Source organism: Heterodontus francisci, chromosome 29, assembly GCF_036365525.1.
Source record: "Heterodontus francisci isolate sHetFra1 chromosome 29, sHetFra1.hap1, whole genome shotgun sequence".
NCBI classification, from domain to species: Eukaryota; Metazoa; Chordata; class Chondrichthyes; order Heterodontiformes; family Heterodontidae; genus Heterodontus; species Heterodontus francisci.
Genome location: NC_090399.1, coordinates 18,990,712 through 19,008,407, shown reverse-complemented (window position 1 = coordinate 19,008,407; position 17,696 = coordinate 18,990,712). Strand labels below are relative to the sequence as shown.

Below are 17,696 nucleotides of genomic sequence, written 5' to 3'. Positions count from 1 at the left end.
GTGAGGGTGGTCATCGTTCTTTCCCTGAATCCTCCAGCAGCAACTTAATGAAGACCCCCCGCCCCCCCCCACCCCCCCCACACACCCCACAACCCAGGGTAAAATCCACCGCCACCGCTCGCCTCCCACCCCAGGTTCAAAACTTGGATCATCCGCCCGCAACAGGAGTTGGACAGCAGTGAACAGAAGAGTTACGTTTGAAAGCTGTGAGCTTATCTTCCAGGTCCGCATCAGTATTGTACTTAGGGTCATCCAGGAACTCCTATGAAAGGAGAAATAGCTTAGTCATCGTAGGAATCAAGAGTTGGAGAGGAATACAGAAGTTACAATCGTTGGACAAGCTTCACTTCAGTTATTACATGACTTTTTCCCACTGTTAAATTTTGCACTCATCCCTGCCAGGGTCATTCATGCTGAGCGATAGAACATTTCGGATAAACATTCTCTATACAACAAAACTGGCATTCATATAGTCGGAGTAAAATGTTCCTAGGTGTTTCAGAGATGCGATTAACTGGTAAAATTTGATGGGTGGTCTATGCCCTATGGCTTGTGTTGTATTACTGCCCAAGTCAGATTTCCACCCATTTGACTCCTTGCATCATCTCCTTCTCTAACTCATTCTATCCCATCATCTCCAAACTGTGGATCTCCTCACTTCCTTCAGTCTTACTTCATTGCTACAACCTACAGGTTTGGCCTCATCTCACCACAGCTCCTTGATCACGGCCTTACAACCCCTCCCTGTCTCTCTGTGACCCTCCTCTGGCTCTACAACCCTCACGAGATCTCTGCGCTCCTCCAATTCTGGCCTTTTGCGCATCCCTGTTTCCCGGTGCTCCACCACTGGCGGCCGCGCCTACAGCTGCCCGGGCCCTAAGCACTGGAATCCCCTCCCTCCACCTCTCCGCCCCTCTTCTCCTCCTTTAAGAGGCTCCTTAAAACCTACCTCTTTGACCAGCTTTTGGGTCATCTGTCCTAACATCTCCTCTTGTATCTTGGCGTCAAATTTTGTCTGATAATCGCTTCTGTGAAGCACCTTGGGACATTTATTACTACAGTACAGGTGCCATCTAAATGCAAGTTATAGTCATAAAGTTATTTACAGCACAGAAGGAGGACATTCGGCCCATCAAGTCCATGCCGGCAAGCAGTTGTGCTACTTTGTTCAATTTTGATGTTATTCTGCATTGTTGCTCCAGCTCTGACTTAGGGGTTTCCCGCCATCCAAAAAGGGTGACTTTTGGTAGTCATTGACAGAACCATTCATCTCTCTCTCTCCATCTATTATAAGCAGTTACGTTCTGCTGTGTTTTTCAGTCTCAGTTCCTCCCCCTGCCCTGCAATTGATTGTCACTCGCCCTCCATTTAGCAGCAAGCACGACACCCAGCGGGAGTGTTAGGTTCACTACTCACTCTCGCATTGGCCGTACAGGAAATGAAGGGCTTGGTCAGTGTGGCAGCAGGTGGAATGCTCCTGCCCGAGAGGCAGGCCGTTGCAACCAGGTGCGAGAGCACGTGAGATAGATAGGAGAGGTCAAGGCTGTGTGATTTGACATTTGTATTGTATTGTATGGTAACAGGTCCCTAGTGTGTCAGCTGTGGCTCAGCGGGCAGCAACCTTGTTTCAGAGGCAGCACCTTGTGCCCGTCCTGTTCAAGTTCCTCTCCAGCGTGTAACCTAGGCCGACAGTGCCATTACAATTGAGGGAGTGCTGTAGTGTTGCAGGTGCAGTTGTTCAGATGAGTCATTTAAGGTAAGGCTTTGATTGGCCTCTAAGATGGATGTAAAAGAGTCCACATCCACTCTTTTAGAATCACAGACTAGTACAGCACAGAAGGAGGCCATTTGGCCCGTCGACTCCGTGCTGGATCTTTGGAAGAACAATCCAGTCAGTCCCACTCTCCGCCCATTCACCATATCCCTGCAATTGTTTCTTCTTTAAGTATTTACCCGATTCCTTTTTGAAAGCTACTATTGAATCTGCTTCCACCAGCCTATCAGGCAGTGCATTCCAAATCCTAACACATGTTGCATTGAAAAATTGTTTTTCCTCATGTCACCTCTGGTTCTTTTGCCAATCACCTTAAATCTGTGCCCTCTGGTTATCGAGCCTTCAGTCATTGGGAACAGTTTCTCTTGATTTACTCTATCGAATCCACTCGTGATTGTGAACACCTCTATCAAATCGCCTCTTAAGCTCCTCTGTTCTAAGGGGAACAATTCTGTAGAAGAGCAGGAGAGTTCCCCCTAACGTCCGGTCCGATATTTATCCTTCAGCCAATATCACTAAAAGAGATTACCTGGTCATTATCAGCTTGGTGTCTGTGGGACGAGACTGAAAGAAAGAGAGCGGCACAGTGGCGCAGTGGTTAGCACCGCAGCCTCACAGCTCCAGGGACCCGGGTTCAATTCTGGGTACTGCCTGTGTGGAGTTTGCAAGTTCTCCCTGTGTCTGCGTGGGTTTCCTCCGGGTGCTCCGGTTTCCTCCCACAGAGCCAAAGACTTGCAGGTTGATAGGTAAATTGGCCATTAGCAATTGCCCCTAGTATAGGTAGGTGGTAGGGAAATATAGGGACAGGTGGGGATGTGGAAGGAATATAGAACTAGTGTAGGATTGTATAAATGGGTGGTTAATGGTTGGCACAGACTCGGTGGGCCGAAGGGCCTGTTTCAGTGCTGTATCTCTAAAGAGAAAGGAGAGAGAGAGAATTAAGCTGCGGTTACGCAGCATGGGATATGTCAGATTTGTTTGAGGGTAGATAATGTTCGGCTCACCTTTATGGAATATTAATAAAAGAGGATGAAGTGGATGAGAGGTTAATCCCCTCGGATGAGGTGAATGGGAGGGTTAATCCCCTTGGATGAGGTGATTGGGAGGGTTAATCCCCTCGGATGAGGTGAATGGGAGGGTTAATCCCTTCGGGTGAGAACAGGCTGCCCAGAGATTTAACATAGTTTGGAAGAGGTGGAGATGAGGTTTAATCCCCTCGGATGGGAATAGTTTATTCACATGCACTGAGTCACTGGGGAACTTCCTCAATTTAAACAGTTCAAGAGTTTCTATTACTCACTGTAACATTACACAACTGTGAAAATCAGGAACAAGACATTATCTTGGCAACTGGCTCCTTGTTCCTCCCATTCAAATGCAGCCGGCCCCTGTACTATTATGGTGTCTTGCCACTTCCATTGAACTTCCACAGTCCTTTGCAGCTGATGTTTAGTTTTGTAGGCAAATGTGGAAGTCAATTTGTGCACAGCAAGAGCCCACAAAAATCACAGATGTGAACGAGCAGTTAATCTGCTTTCTTTATCACAAGCTGCCGATGAGGAGATAAATGTTGGCTGGGACACTGGGTAAACTCCCTGCTCCTGTTCAAATGGTGCTGTGGGATTATTCACACCCACCTGAGAGGGCAGATATAGTTTTAGTGATCAGCTGCAAGGCAATGGAAAGGCCCATGCAGCACCTCACTGGGAGTGTCGGCCTGGATTAAGCACTTATATATCCGGAGTGGGAATTGAACCCTGACCTCCTAACTCAGAGGTGAGCCAAGGTCAAGGCACTTGTGTACTGTAAAAGAATGTCTAAATGGGGATAGAATTTGTCACTATTAAAATCAAAACAAACATTTCCTTTTTCCTCCTTCCCCTTTGAAGGCAGGAGCCTGTTTCACTCTGGCACTTAGTTCAAGTTCTGGATAGCATCATAGAGAGACACAGCAGGCCCTTTGAATCTGTGCTGACCATCAACCACCCATTTATACTAATCCTACATTAACCCCATATTCCCTACCACATCCCCACCATTCTCCTACTTACAATAGGGGCAATTTACCTATCAACCTGCAAGTCTTTGGCTCTGGGAGGAAACTGGAGCACCCAGTGGAAACCCACGCGGTCACAGGGAGAACTTGCAAACTCTGCACAGGCAGTACCCAGAACTGAACCTGGGTTGCTGGAGCTGTGAGGCTGCAGTGCCTGCCACTGTGCCACCCCACATGTGTGGGCCAAGGCAAAGAGGGGTTGAATTTCCTCTGCCTTTCTGCTGTAGTGATGTGTTTACTCGAGAGACAGTGGCAAGGGTCGGGGAATTTGGGTGGTACTCGATTACTCTGGGTCCTTGTGCCTTTTCACACCTGCCTTAATTTTCTGTCCCATTTGGGGGCAGCCATATTATAGGCCTGCCCATAAATAGACAGGAACATTATAGCCCTGCCCAGAAACAGACAGGGATATTATAGGCCTGCCCTCAAATAGACAGGGATATTATAGGCCTGCTCAGAAATAGGAATATAGGAAATAGGAGCAAGATTAGGCCATTCGGCCCCTCATGCCTGTTCCACCATTCAACTAGATCGCGGCTGATCTTCTACCTCAATGTCATTTCTTTGCATTGTCCCCATATTCCTTGATGCCTTTAATAGCTAGCAATCTATCGATCTCTTTCTTGAACTTACTCAGTGACTGAGCCTCCACCGTCCTCAGGGGTAGAGAATTCCAAAGATTCATCACTATCTGAGTGAAGAAATTCCTCCTCACCTCAATCCTAACTGGCCTACCTCTTATTCTGAAACTGTGTCCCCTGGTTCTAGACCCCCAGCCAGGAGAAACATCCTTCCTGCATCTACCCTGTTGAGCCCCGTAAGTATTTTGTATGTTTCAATGAGATCACCACTTATTCCTCTAAACTCTGGAGAATATAGGCCCAGGCTCCTCAATCTCTCTCCGTAGGACAATCCCGTCATCCTGGGGATCAGTCTGGTGAACCTTCGTTGCACTCCCTCTATGGCAAGTATATCCTTCCTTCGGTAAGGATACCAAAACTAAGCAATACTCCAGGTGCAGTCTCACCAAGGCTTTCTAATTGCAGCAAGACATCTTTACTCCCGTACTCAAATCGTTTTGCACTAAAGGCCAACATACCATTTACCTTCCTAATTGTTTGCCATATCTGCATGTTAGCTTTCAGTGACTTATGAACAAGGACACCTCTGTCCCTTTGGACAGCAACACTTCCCAGTCTCTCACCATATAAGAAATACTCTGCATTTCTGTTTTTCCTACCAAAGTGGATAACTTCACATTTTTCCACATTATATTCCATCTGCCATGTTTTTGCTCAGTCACTTAGCCTGTCGAAATCCCCTCAAAGCCTCTTTGCATCCTCCTCACAACTCATATTCCCACCTAGTTTTGTGTCATCAGCAAACTTGGAAATATTACATTTGGTCCCCACATTGATATAGATTGTGAATAGCTGTGGCCCAAGCACTGATCCTTGCGATACCTCACTATTCACAGCCTGCCAACCTGAGATTATTATTCTTACTCTTTGCTTTCTGTCTGTTAACCAATTCTCAATCCAGGCCAGTACATTACCCCAATCCCATGTGGTCTAATTTTGTTTACTAATCTCCTGTGTGGAACCTTATCAAAAGCCTTCTGAAAATCAGAATACACCACATCCACTGGTTCCCCTTTATCTATTCTGCTAGCTACATCCTCAAAAAACTACAACAGGTTTGTTAAATGCGATTTCTTTTTATAAATCCATGTTTACTCTGCCCAATCCTACCATTATTTTCGAAATGACCAGTCATCACATCCTTTCTGACAGATCCTAGTATTTTCCCTACTACTGATGTAAGACTAACAGATCTGTAGTTCCCTGTTTTCTCTCTCTCTCCTTTCTTAAATAGTGGGATTACATTTGCTACTTTCCCATTTGCAGGAACCATTCCAGAATCTATAGAAGTTTGGAAGATGATCACCACTGCATCCACTATCTCTACAGCCACCTCTTTCAACACTCTGGGATGTAGATCATTAGGTCCAGGAGTTTTATTAACTTTCTATCCCATTAATTTCTCCAGTACTACTTTTTTTACCAACACTGATTTCTTTCAGTTCCCCATTCTCGCTAGTCCATTGGTTCTCTAGTAGTCACATTATAGGCCTGCCCTCAAATACACAAGCACATTATGGTCCTCCTCATAAATAGTTCTGATGAAAAGTCACAGACCTGAAACGTTAACTCTGTTTCTCTCTCCACAGATTCTGCCAGACTTACTGAGTATTTCCATCACTTTCTGTTTTTATTTTAGGTCACATTATAGCACAGCCCCCAAATAGGTGCCTGTGTGCAGGACGTGTTGTCTACTGGAGGAGCTTGAGATCTGGGTTTTGGAGTTTGAGCAGCAGCTGGTATCACTGCAGTGTACCCACGGGACTGTAAGTTTTCTGTATAGCACATTTCTAGAGGGGGTCACCCTGCAGTTTAAGGGTGTATGGCAGAGAGGGAATGGGTGACCACCAGACACTCAAGCAGGACCATGCAGGTAGTGCAGAAGCCCTTGAAGGATCTCACTATCTAACCAGAATGTGGGTGAGGTTGCTGGTTCCTATGTGGTGTGCAGCCAAAGCCAAGTCCATGGCACCACGGCTGGCTCAGCTATACAGGGAGGCGGGGGGGGGGGGGGGGGGGTGCAGCAGGAAGACTGGGAAAGCAATACTGACAGGGAATTGGATAGTTTGGGGAACAGCCAGGCTTTCTGCGGCTGCGGAACTGATTGCAGGGTGCCTCCCTGTTGCTAGGGTCAAGGATGTCACTGAGAAGCTGCAGAGCACTCTGAGGGGGAAGGGTGAACAGCCAGACGTAGTGGCCCATTTCCATACCAATGACCTAAGTAGAACATAGGAACATAGGAGTAGGCCATTCAGCCCATTGAGCCTGCTCCACCATTCAATACGATCATGGCTTTTTCCCCACACTATCCCCATATCTCTTTATGTCATTGGTATTTAGAAATCCGTCAACCTCTGCTTTAAACATACTCAATGACTGAGCTTCCCCAGCCCTCTGGGGTAGACAATTCCAAAGATTCACAACCTCTGAATGACGAAATTTCTCCTCATCTCGGTCCTAAGTGGCTTCCCCCTTATTTTGAAATTTTGTCCCCTGGTTCTAGACTCCCCAACTAGGGGAAACATCTTAGCTGCATCTACCCTGTCTATCCCTTTAAGTATTTTGTAGGTTTCAATGAAATCACCTCTCATTCTTCGAATCTCTGGAGAATACAGGTCCAGCTTCCCTAATCTATCTTCATAGGACAGTCCCACCATCCTGGGAACAAGTCTGATGAACCTTCGTTGCTCTCCCTCTATGGCAATAATATCCTTCCTAAGGTAAGGGGACCAAAACTGCACACAGTACTCCAGGTGCTGTCTAACCAGCGTTCTATACAATTGAAACAAGACTTCACCACTCCTATACTCAAATCCTCTTGTGATAAAGCCTTCCTAATTGCTTGCTGCACCTGCAGGTTAGCTTTCAGTGACAATAGATGAGGTCTTGCAAGCTGGCAATCTGGCTGTGCTTAAAGTTGATAAGTCACCAGGACCAGATGGAATGCATTCATGGATACTGAGGGAAGTAAAGGTGGAAATTGTGGAGGTACTGGCCATCATCTTCCAATCCTCCTTAGATACAGGGTGATGCAAGAGGACTGGAGAATTGCAAATGTGAATGTCAGGATCCTCACTAGCAAGGTAAAGGAAATAAGAGAGAAACAAAAGTGAAAAAAAGCAAAGAAAAAAGGAGACAAGATGGGGGCAGTGGTATGGTCTAAAATTATTGAACTCAGTGTTGAGTCTGGAAGGCTGTGAAGTGCTCAGTCGAAAGCTGAGATGCTGTTCCTTGAGCTTGTGTTGAGCTTCACTAGAACATTGTAGCAGGCCAAGGACAGAAAGATCAGAGTGGGATCAAGGTGGGGAATTAAAATGACAAGTGACTGGAAGCTCGGGGTCATGCTTGCGAAATGAACAAAGGTGTTCCACAAAGTGGTCACCCAGCCTGCGTTTGGTCTCCCCAGTCTGGAGGAGACTGCATTGTGAGCACTGAATACTTTATATTAAATTGAAAGAAACACAAGGAAATCACTGTTGCACCTGGAAGGTGGTTTCCAACTTCTTCTTAAAAGCCCGCCAGAAAACCCCGAAGCTGTCTAAAGTTCAGAAGCCGCTGTTCCCGCTCTTAGCACTTGTCAGCTGTGAAACTGACAGTGCGATTTTTTAAAAGAAACTGACCAACCACAAAGCTGCTGTGCTGAGCATTCCTATTCCCTGAAACTGTCAGAGAGAGAGGGTGGGGGGTGGTGGGGTGGCAACAGAGAGCGGGGACAGAGAGGGAAGAACAGAGAAAGGGGGGAACAGAAAGGGCGAGGGGTGGGGACAGTGAGGGAGTCGGGGGCAGAGAGAGAGAGGGGGACAGAGAGAGAGGGACATAGAGAGAGAAAGAGGGGCAGAGAGAGAGAGGGTCAGAGAGAGAGAGAGTGGGGGACAGAGCGAGAGGGAGGGGGAACAACACAGGGGGAGAGAGAGAGAAAGAGACAGAGGCAGAGAGAAAGAGTGATCAAGATCACTCCTGAAAAGTGGTCATCTCTCCAGAATACTCTGCATCATTACAAGTGTACGGGCAAACATTGACTACTTGTGCAAGCAGAAAAATGCCAGGTGTCCAAAATAGTAACGAGAAAGTTAACATTAATATTAATAAGTTAATAAATTAGTCCTCCCATTTAAAGCTTCTTCACAAAAATGCACATTTATTATTGTTTTGATTAATTGTAAGATAACTTTTTAACTCCTTTATCTTTTCAATATTGTCTTACCAGCCCTGCATGTAAGACAAAAGTGATAATGTGGCCCTCCCCCCACATGAAAAGGTTGGATACACCTGGTGTGATGGGAACTTTACTCTGTATCTAACCCTTTTTTTTTCTTTTCTTTTTTGTTCGAGTGTTTGATGGGGACAGTGTAGAAGGAACTTTACTCTGTATCTAACCTGTGCTGTACCTGTCCTGGGAGTGTTTGATGGGACAGTGTAGAAGGAGCTTTACTCTTTATCTAACATGTGCTGTACCTGTCCTGGGAGTGTTTGATGGGACAGTGTAGAAGGAGCTTTACTCTTTATCTAACATGTGATATACCTATCCTGGAGCTGCCTCATGCTGAAACTTGGTGCCTGGAATGGAAATGCTTCCAATTAACAATATTAATAACCCCAGCCTCGATGCGCACGTTCACAGAATATACGTTTATCTTTCAGCCCAGTGTTTTAGAGCACATTTCTCTTCCTACCTTATTGATTGCTTCGAGACGGTCATCCTGTTGCGCTTTAAGGATTCCGAATGCTTTACCACCTGAAATATTCAAAATTGAAAGTTAACATTGAAATAAGCAACTTAACAAGACAGTGTAGAGGGAGCTTTACTCTGTATCTACCCTGTGCTGTACCTGTCTTGAGAGTATTTTATAGGACAGTGTCGATGGAGCTTTACTCTGTATTGACACTGTTTCTTTTTCTTTTATTTATTTATTTCTTTTTCTTTTTCTTTTCTTTTCTTTTTCTGTTTGATGGGGACAGTGCAGAGGGAGCTTTACTCTGTAACTAACCCCCGTGTTCTACCTGTCCTGGGAGTGTTTGATGGGGACAGTGTAGAGGGAGCTTTACTCTTTTTTCTTTTTTTCTTTTTCTTTTTTTTTCTTTTAATGCCCCATAATTTCATCCTGTACTGAGAGCCCCAGCACCAAATTTCTGAATGAGTGTGGACAGTACTGGGGCAAAATCTGGGGACATGGGAATGTTTGATGGGGACCTGTATTGACACTGTGCTGTACCTGTCCTGGGAATGTTTGATGGGACAGTGTAGAGGGAGATTTACTCTGTATTGACACTGTGCTGTACCTGTCCTGGGAGTGCTGGATGGGGACAGTGTAGAGGGAGCTTTACTCTCTATCTAACCCCGTGCTGTATCTGTCCTGGGGGTGTTTGATCGGGACAGTGTAGAGGGAGCTTTACTCTGTATCTAACCCCGTTTGTTTTTTTTTCTTTTTTTTTCTTTTTTTTTTAGAGGGAGCTTTACTCTGTATCTAACCTCGTGCTGTACCTGTCCTGGGAGTGTTTGATGGGATAGTGCAGTGAGTGTTTTACTTTATATCTAACCCATGCTGTGTCTGAATTGGGATGTATTCCAGTGGTTAAAGTTAAATTTAAGATACGGTTAGAATGTGTAAGTATACAGTTGACAATTTTCCTGTCAGTCAAAAACTAGGCAAGGGTGGGGTTTGAAACAGTCGTGGAGTTCATCAGGGTTGGGGGGTTTTGAGCAACACTATGGATTTGGGTTATTGCTGGGGCTTTGTGTTATTGATGGGGCTTTGGGCAACTGATAAGACTTTGGGCGATTGATGGGGCTTTGTGTTATTGATGGGGCATTGGGTTATCGATGGGGCATTGGGTTATCGATGGGGCTTTAGGCGATTGTTGGGGCTTTGGGTTATTGATGGGGCATTGGGTTATCGATGGGGCATTGGGTTATCGATGGGGCTTTAGGCGATTGTTGGGGCTTTGGGTTATTGATGGGGCTTTGGGTTATTGATAAGACTATGGGTTATTGATGGGGCTTTGGCTTATTGATGGGGCTTTGGGGTATTGATTGGGCTTTGGGTTATTGATGGGGCTTTGGGCGATTGATGGGGCTTTAGGTTATTGATGGGGCTTTGGGTTATTGATGGGGCTTTAGGCGATTGATGGGGCTTTAGCTTATTGATGGGGCTTTGGGTTATTGATGGGGCTTTGGGCAATTGATAAGATTTTGGGCGAATGATGGGGCTTTGGGTTATTGAAGGGGCTTTGGGTTATTGATGGGGCTTTGGGCAATTGATGGGGCTTTGGGTTATTGATGGGGCTTTGGGTTTTTGATGGAGCTTTGGGTTATTGATAAGTCTCTGGACGATTGATGGGGTTTTGGGTTATTGATGGGGCTTTGGGTTTTTTATGGGGATTTGGGTTATTGATAAGACTTTGGGCAATTGATGGGGTTATGGGCAATTGGTGGGGCTTTGGGTTATTGATGGGGCTTTAGGCAATTGATAAGACTTTGGGCGATTGATAGGGCTTTGGGTTATTGATGGGGCTTTGGGTTATTGATGGGGCTTTGGGCAATTGATGGGGTTTTGGGCGAATGATGGGACTTTGGGCAATTGATGGGGCTTTGAGCTATTAATGGGGCTTTGTGTTATTGATGGGTCTTTGGGTTTTTGATGGAGCTTTGGGTTATTGATAAGACTCTGGACGATTGATGGGGTTTTGGATTATTGATGGGGCTTTGGGCAATTGATGGGGTTTTGGGCGAATGATGGGGCTTTGGGCAATTGATGGGGCTTTGAGCTATTAATGGGGCTTTGGGTTATTGATGGGGCTTTGGGTTTTTGATGGAGCTTTGGGTTATTGATAAGACTCTGGACGATTGATGGGGTTTTGGATTATTAATGGGGCTTTGGGTTTTTGATGGGGTTTTGGGTTATTGATGGGGCTTTGAGTTTTTGATGGGGCTTTGGGTTATTGATAAGACTTTGGGCAATTGATGGGGTTATGGGCAATTGGTGGGGCTTTGGGTTTTCGATGGGACTTTGGACTATCTGTGGGGCTTTGGGTTGTTGGAGGGGCCTTGGGCACTGTCAGAGATTTTGACTGTTAGTGGGACTTTAGTTTTTGTCCCATAGCCTACACATTGTATCCCAGAAAAACAAGAAGAATAGCCTTGAGATTGTTGTAAAAACCCAACTAGTTCCCCAATGTCCATCAGGGGAAGGTAGATTGCCAATATTGTCTAGTTGGACTATATGTAACTCCAGTCCCACCTAGGTTCGTGACTTCTAACTGGTACTGAAGTGGCTTAACAGCCACACATTTGAAAAATCAAAGTTCAAAAATAAGAGTTTCAAGAACTCAATGCCCGGGAGAAGCGAGAATAACAGTTCTCAACATTGAGGTACTGTGGTGCCACGAAGCTCATCAAAATAAACCTGAGGTCAATGGAGGGTCATGACTTTTGAGTAGTTTCAATCATGACTGAGACAAAGGGAGATGTTTGTGACCATCAGAGGTCAGTCATCATGGCCCCCCAGGAGGTTGCTACAGGGGAAGTGGCTTTCACACAACCATCTTTGGTGACTTCATTGATGACCTTCCCTCATTCATAAGGCCATGAGTTGGGCTTTTTGATTCAGATTTCACTGCGTACATCTCAATTCACAACTCCTCCAGTATTCATAGATTATAGAATGATTGTTAGTCATGAATGTATCTACCTCTGTCTTAAAAATATTCAATGATCCTTCCTCCATTGCTCTTTGGGAGAGTTATAAAGACTCATGACCCTCTGAGAGAAAAAAAATTATCCTCATCTCCATCTTAAATGGGCGACTCCTTATTTTTAAACCGTGTACCCTAGTTCTATTCTCTCCCATAAGGGGAAACATCCTTTCAACATCCACCCTGTCAATTCCCCTCAGGATCTTTTATCTGTTTCATTAAGATCACTTCTCATTCTTCTAAACTCCAATGAATACAGACCCAACCTGTCCAACCTTTCTATAGATTACTCTCTCATTCCAGGTATCAGTCGAGTGAACCTTCTCTGAACTGCCTCTAACGCATTTATATACTTCCTTAAATAAGGAAACTAAAACTGTACACAGTACTCCAGATGTGGTCTCACCAATACCTGATACAACTGTAGCAAAACATCCCTACGTTTATATTCCATTCCCCTAACAATAAACGACAACATTCCATTTGCCTTCCTAATCACTCGCTGTATCTATATGCCAACCTTTTGTGATTCATGTACCAGGACACCCAGATCCCTCTGTACCTCAGAGTTCTGCAATCTCTCTCCATTTAATAATATACAGCTTTTCTATTCCTCCTGTCAAAGTGGACAAGTTCACATTTTCCCACATTATACTCCATTTGCCAAATTTTTGCCCACTCACTTAACCTATCGATATCCCTTTGCAGACTCGTTACGTCCTCTTCACAACTTACTCTCCTACCTATCTTTGTGTCATCAACAAATTTACTCATATCTCACCTCCAACACCAGCTCCAAGTTCCCCTCCAAGCCACACTGTATCCTGTCCTACAATTTTCCAGCTGTCCCTTCATCATCTCTGGGTCAGTATCCATGGTGGGGTGGCCCAGAAACCCATCCCCACATGGACTGACTTGGTTCATGAAGAAGGCCCACAACCCACCTTGACAAAGCCAACTGGGAATTGGCTATAAACATGCCCTTTCCAACGTCATCCACTGCCCCATAGCAAAGATGTGGTTATTCAGCTTTACTTTGTTAACATTTTGTTGATAATTCCCCGTTCTTTCTCTGCTACTGTTTCAAACTCAATTTTCTGACAAAACAAAGTCCAACTATCGAACGTAAAAGCGAAATACTGCAGACGCTGGAAATCTGAGATAAAGAGCAGAAAATGCTGGAAACACTCAGCAGGCCTGGCAACATCGGTAGAAAGTGAAACAGAGTTAACGTTTCAGGTCGATGACCCTTTGTCAGAACTGGATTTCTTAGAGATGTAACAGGTTGTAACCAAGGGAGGGGAAGGGGGGAGGGGGGAAAGGACAAAAGGGAAAGTCTGTGACAGGGTGGAAGGCAGGGGAGATTAGATGACAAATGGAATGATGGCACAAGACCAAAAGAGATGGTAATGGGACAAGTAAGGAAACAAGAGGAAGTGTAAATGGGAAAAAAGCAGATGTCACCAGCAACAGCTGCCATCCAAAAATAAAATTCAGGGTTTTGATCTGAAATTGTTGAATCTTGCGTCCGGGAGACCGTAAAATGCCTAGTTGAATGATGAGGTGCTGCTTCTTGAGCTAAAAATCAAATGTTCCGTAACGTTATTTGAAATACTGAAATAAAAAAAAGAAAGCACTGGAAATAATCTGCAGGCCTGTTAGCATCCGTGCAGAGAGAAACCAAGTTAACGTTTCAGGTCGTGACCTTTGTTTCATAGAGTCATTTCTGGCACAGAAGGAGGCCATTCAGCCCATCGAGTCCATGCCGGCTCTCCTCGGAGCTATGCAGTCAGTCCCACTCCCCGGCTCGATCCCTGTAGCCCCACAAGTCTATTTCTCTCAGGTGCCCATCCAACCTCCTCTTGAAGCCATTGATCGTTGCAGCCGCTGTTCTACGGGACCACTGCCCCCTGCCGCTCTCTTACCTCAGAGGGTGGTTTCCGGTCATGTTATTCCCCGTTCTGATGAGAGGTCAGAGACCTGATTCGTGAACTGGATTTCCCTCTCCCACAGATGCTGCCAGACTGGCCGAGTATTTCCAGCATTTTCTGTTTCTCTTTCAGTGATGTTGGCTGAGAGATAAATATTGACCAGAGCTCTTTTGCAAGACAGTGTAGCAGGATCTCTAACATCTATCGAAGTGGGCAGACAGGTCCTGAGTCTAACGTCTCAGACTGGAAGGCGACACCCCTGACAGTGCAGCACTCCAGCCGTACTGCGCCGTCAGCTTCGATTACCTCTGGGCTGGGACTTAAGCCCACACAACTTTCTGCTCCAGAGGTGAGGGTGCTGCCACTAACTCCCGGCTGACACCTCCACATATGAGTGGAAGCACAATGTAAAAGCCCCGTTTTTAACCCAGCCCGCTCTGCGCAATCGAGCAGTTAAAATGGCAGTCGGGGAAGGGTTGGTGACAGTGGGGGGGAGGTTAGTCATGCAGCAGTCCTGACATATTCCCGCTCACCGCCTTTTTAACCAGGGATATTTCAGACACGGGAGGGCTCCCCTCCATCCACTCCAGGCAGGCTGGGGCCTACTTAATATCCCGACCTTGCAGCCGGCCGATATCGTCGTCACTGCCGTGCAACTGTTGCTTGAAAACAGGGACAAATCTGCCGGTGATTCCTGGGAAGTATCTTTTTTTCTGGTGTTGATTCCTCGTAGGTTCAGGAGGATCCGGACTGCTGCTCTGGGCTCCTCGTGGTATCCTTGGTCCTCCCCAGACCCGAGACTCCCCTCTCCCTCCCACCACTTTGGAGACTACCCCCCACCTTTCCTCCCCTCCCAGAGCTAACCTGAAGCAGGGAACCGTTCCCACGTGCATCCTGCAGTATCTGCCTACCCGCCCGAATTCCGGCTCCAGTCAATGATCCCGCTTGCTTTGACCTCATTCCTGCTGCTGTGTTATAACAGCCAGAGCCTCGCACTAAGCCTCCCCTTGCTGGACTCCTGATTGCCCGGAACACGCCTCGAGGTTAAGATCAGGGGCGACTGAACAGGCGCACGACTCTCCGAGATCTTGGCCCACCCCCCCACCCCCTCCACTCCGATTCCGGCCCCTCCCGCATCCCTGATTTTCCATCGCTCCAACATTGGCAGCTGCGGTGATGCTGTTGTAGTTTGAAAACTGCAATTGCGCTGTGCTTTGTTTACTCCAGAGGCTGCTGTAGAACACACACGCTTAGAAACTGAATCAAGAAGGAGCCATTATGTTCAGCAGCCTGCAGTCTTTGCCTCTCTCTGTCTTTGCCTCATAGCCTACACTAAACTTGGCTAAATAAACCTCACTAAATAAACCTCACTCCAGTCCAAGGACATCACGGCCGTGCCTTCAGCTGCAGGGGTCATAAGCTCTGATATCACCTCCCTTAACGCTCTCCACCTCTCTCTCATCCTAATATCTCACTCTGTGGCTCAGCGTCAATTTCGTATAATCGCACCGATGAAGCCCCCCCCCCTCCGGAATGTCTTACTAAGGTAAAGGCACTCTATAAATTCACATTGTTGTTTACTTAACCATTGATATTCCAGACTTTAGATTCTGACTGACAATGGGTTAACGGCAGAAAATCATGCATTTATGCAGCACGTCAGACATCGAAGGAAAACGAACAGCCTTTTTCGAAATCTCTGCGTTAGTCTGGAATTTATTTCCTTCCACGAGTTTGCTAGTAATGACATCATGTCAACAACAATAAGCCTATAACACCCTGTCCTTCTAAAGTGTACACAATGTGGCAGAAAAACTGCAAGGCAGCACAGAGATTGTTCTGTTAAACGTGGACTGGGAGTTCTTTTCTCACACCAATTTCTCATGCGCTAAGATTTCTATCCCGAGGCATCAGAAATGCTCAAAGGTACTGGAGAATTTCTGACAGGCGCTAACCATCTCCAGATGACAGGTCGAGTTATATCACGGAAACAACCCCAGTCTCAGTCTTTGTACTGTGGCTATCGGACAACAACCAGGGACTGAGCAGAGCGAGGTCTCCAGTGACTTCAGCACTCAAACCAGGCTGACGCTCCCATTGCCAGCACCGAGGGAGTGCTGCACTGTCGGAGGGGCAGTCGTTCAAGGGGAGATATTAAACCAACCGAGGCCCGGCCTGCCCTCTCGGGTGGGCACAAAATGCTTTTTATTTGGAAGACGAGCAGAGGATTTTTTTTTTTCACTGGCGTCTCGGGGCCAGTATTTATCCTTTTCAACCAACCTCACTAAAAGCAAAAAAAAGAGCTGCTCATTAGCACATTGTGGGAGCTTTCTGTGAGCAAACTGGCTGCTGCAGCAGTGACTACACTTCACAAAGGTCTGCATGGGCTGTAAAGCGCTTTGGGAGGTCGTGAGGCTGTGAGAGGTGCTATATAAATGAATCCTTTATTTTTCAGCGAGCAATCTGCAGTAGTAACTGTGACCCTCCTTTACTGAAAGGCTAGTTCAGAGAGGCGAGTACCACAGACCACAGGATTATAAATAACTCCCGGCAGAAACTGTTCTTATCAAGAGAACGCTGTAAATCTGAAATAAAAGCAGAAAATGCTGAAAATATGCAGTAGACCCATCGGCAGCTGAAAAGGACAGACTGAGAACATTGTTTTTCTTAATCTCCCCCTACCTTGTGGATTCATCCTGAGTCTTGTTCCCTCTCACTCTTCCTCGGTCCCTCTTTGGACAGTAACTGAGTCTCTTTTCAACCAAGCAGGAAACATTGAGTCCAATGAAGAAGTTTAGCTTCCTTCTGGTGATGTCACTGATAGATGCTGACAATTTAAATTTTTTTTCCCCCCCCCTCTCTCCCCTTCAAAAGGCAACACTCCTGTCTCAGTTTTCACCATGACGTTTTGTTGAAAAGAACTACACAGCCCGAGGGTGCTTTAAGGCACAGTGATCCCAAAAATGATGAGCCTGGTTTGATGGCAGGTGGGTGAGCTTTGCCAGCTGATCTCAGTATAGGCGGGTGGAGGGTGCAGTAAGTGTGGCGGCGGGGTGGTGGGGTGGGGGGGGGGGTGGGGTTGGTGATGTTGGGGGTGTGGGTTGGATTTGGCCATGGCTAGGCATGCTGAATCACTGCGCTAGCTCCTTATACCAGCTCAGTGGAGAGCACTCTCACCACTGGCTCAATGAGTCGCGGGTCTCAGTCCCACTCCAAAGATTTGAGCGCAGAAATCCAGGCTGATGCTCCAGTGCAGGACCGAGGGAGTGCCACACACTCGGCAGTGCTGTCTCTCACGAGATCTTAAACCGAGGCCCCCGTCTGCCACCTCAGGTGAGTGTAAAAGACGCCATTGGAGCCATTTAGAAGGAGAGCCGGAGTAGGGGCGGAGTGCGGGGGGGGGGCGGGGGGTGGAATCATCCCCAATGTCCTGGGGCCGATATTTACCCCTCAACCAACATCTCTGGCCATTCTCACTTTGCTGTTTGTGGGAGCTTGCTGTGCACAAATTGGCTCTTGTGTTTCCTGCATTGCAACGGTGACTAGGCTTCAAAACAAGAGTTCCGAGTTGGCTGTGGGGCATTGTGAGGCTGTGCAAGACG

At 46.5% G+C, this 17,696-nt stretch overlaps 1 protein-coding gene across 1 annotated transcript in view; it reads right to left on the bottom strand.

Annotated features, from left to right (window-relative positions):
• LOC137346168 (allograft inflammatory factor 1-like) overlaps positions 1-16,883 on the bottom strand; it is a 24,975-nt gene extending 8,092 nt beyond the window's left edge. The window contains exons 1-3 of the mRNA XM_068009534.1: positions 16,777-16,883; positions 9,145-9,206; positions 196-262 (exon numbers count right to left, since the gene is read on the bottom strand). Of these exons, the coding sequence (XP_067865635.1) occupies positions 196-262; positions 9,145-9,206; positions 16,777-16,789 (142 nt within the window). The 5' untranslated portion in view covers positions 16,790-16,883. The remainder of the gene's footprint in view (positions 1-195; positions 263-9,144; positions 9,207-16,776) is intronic.
• Positions 16,884-17,696: the final 813 nt, after the last annotated feature.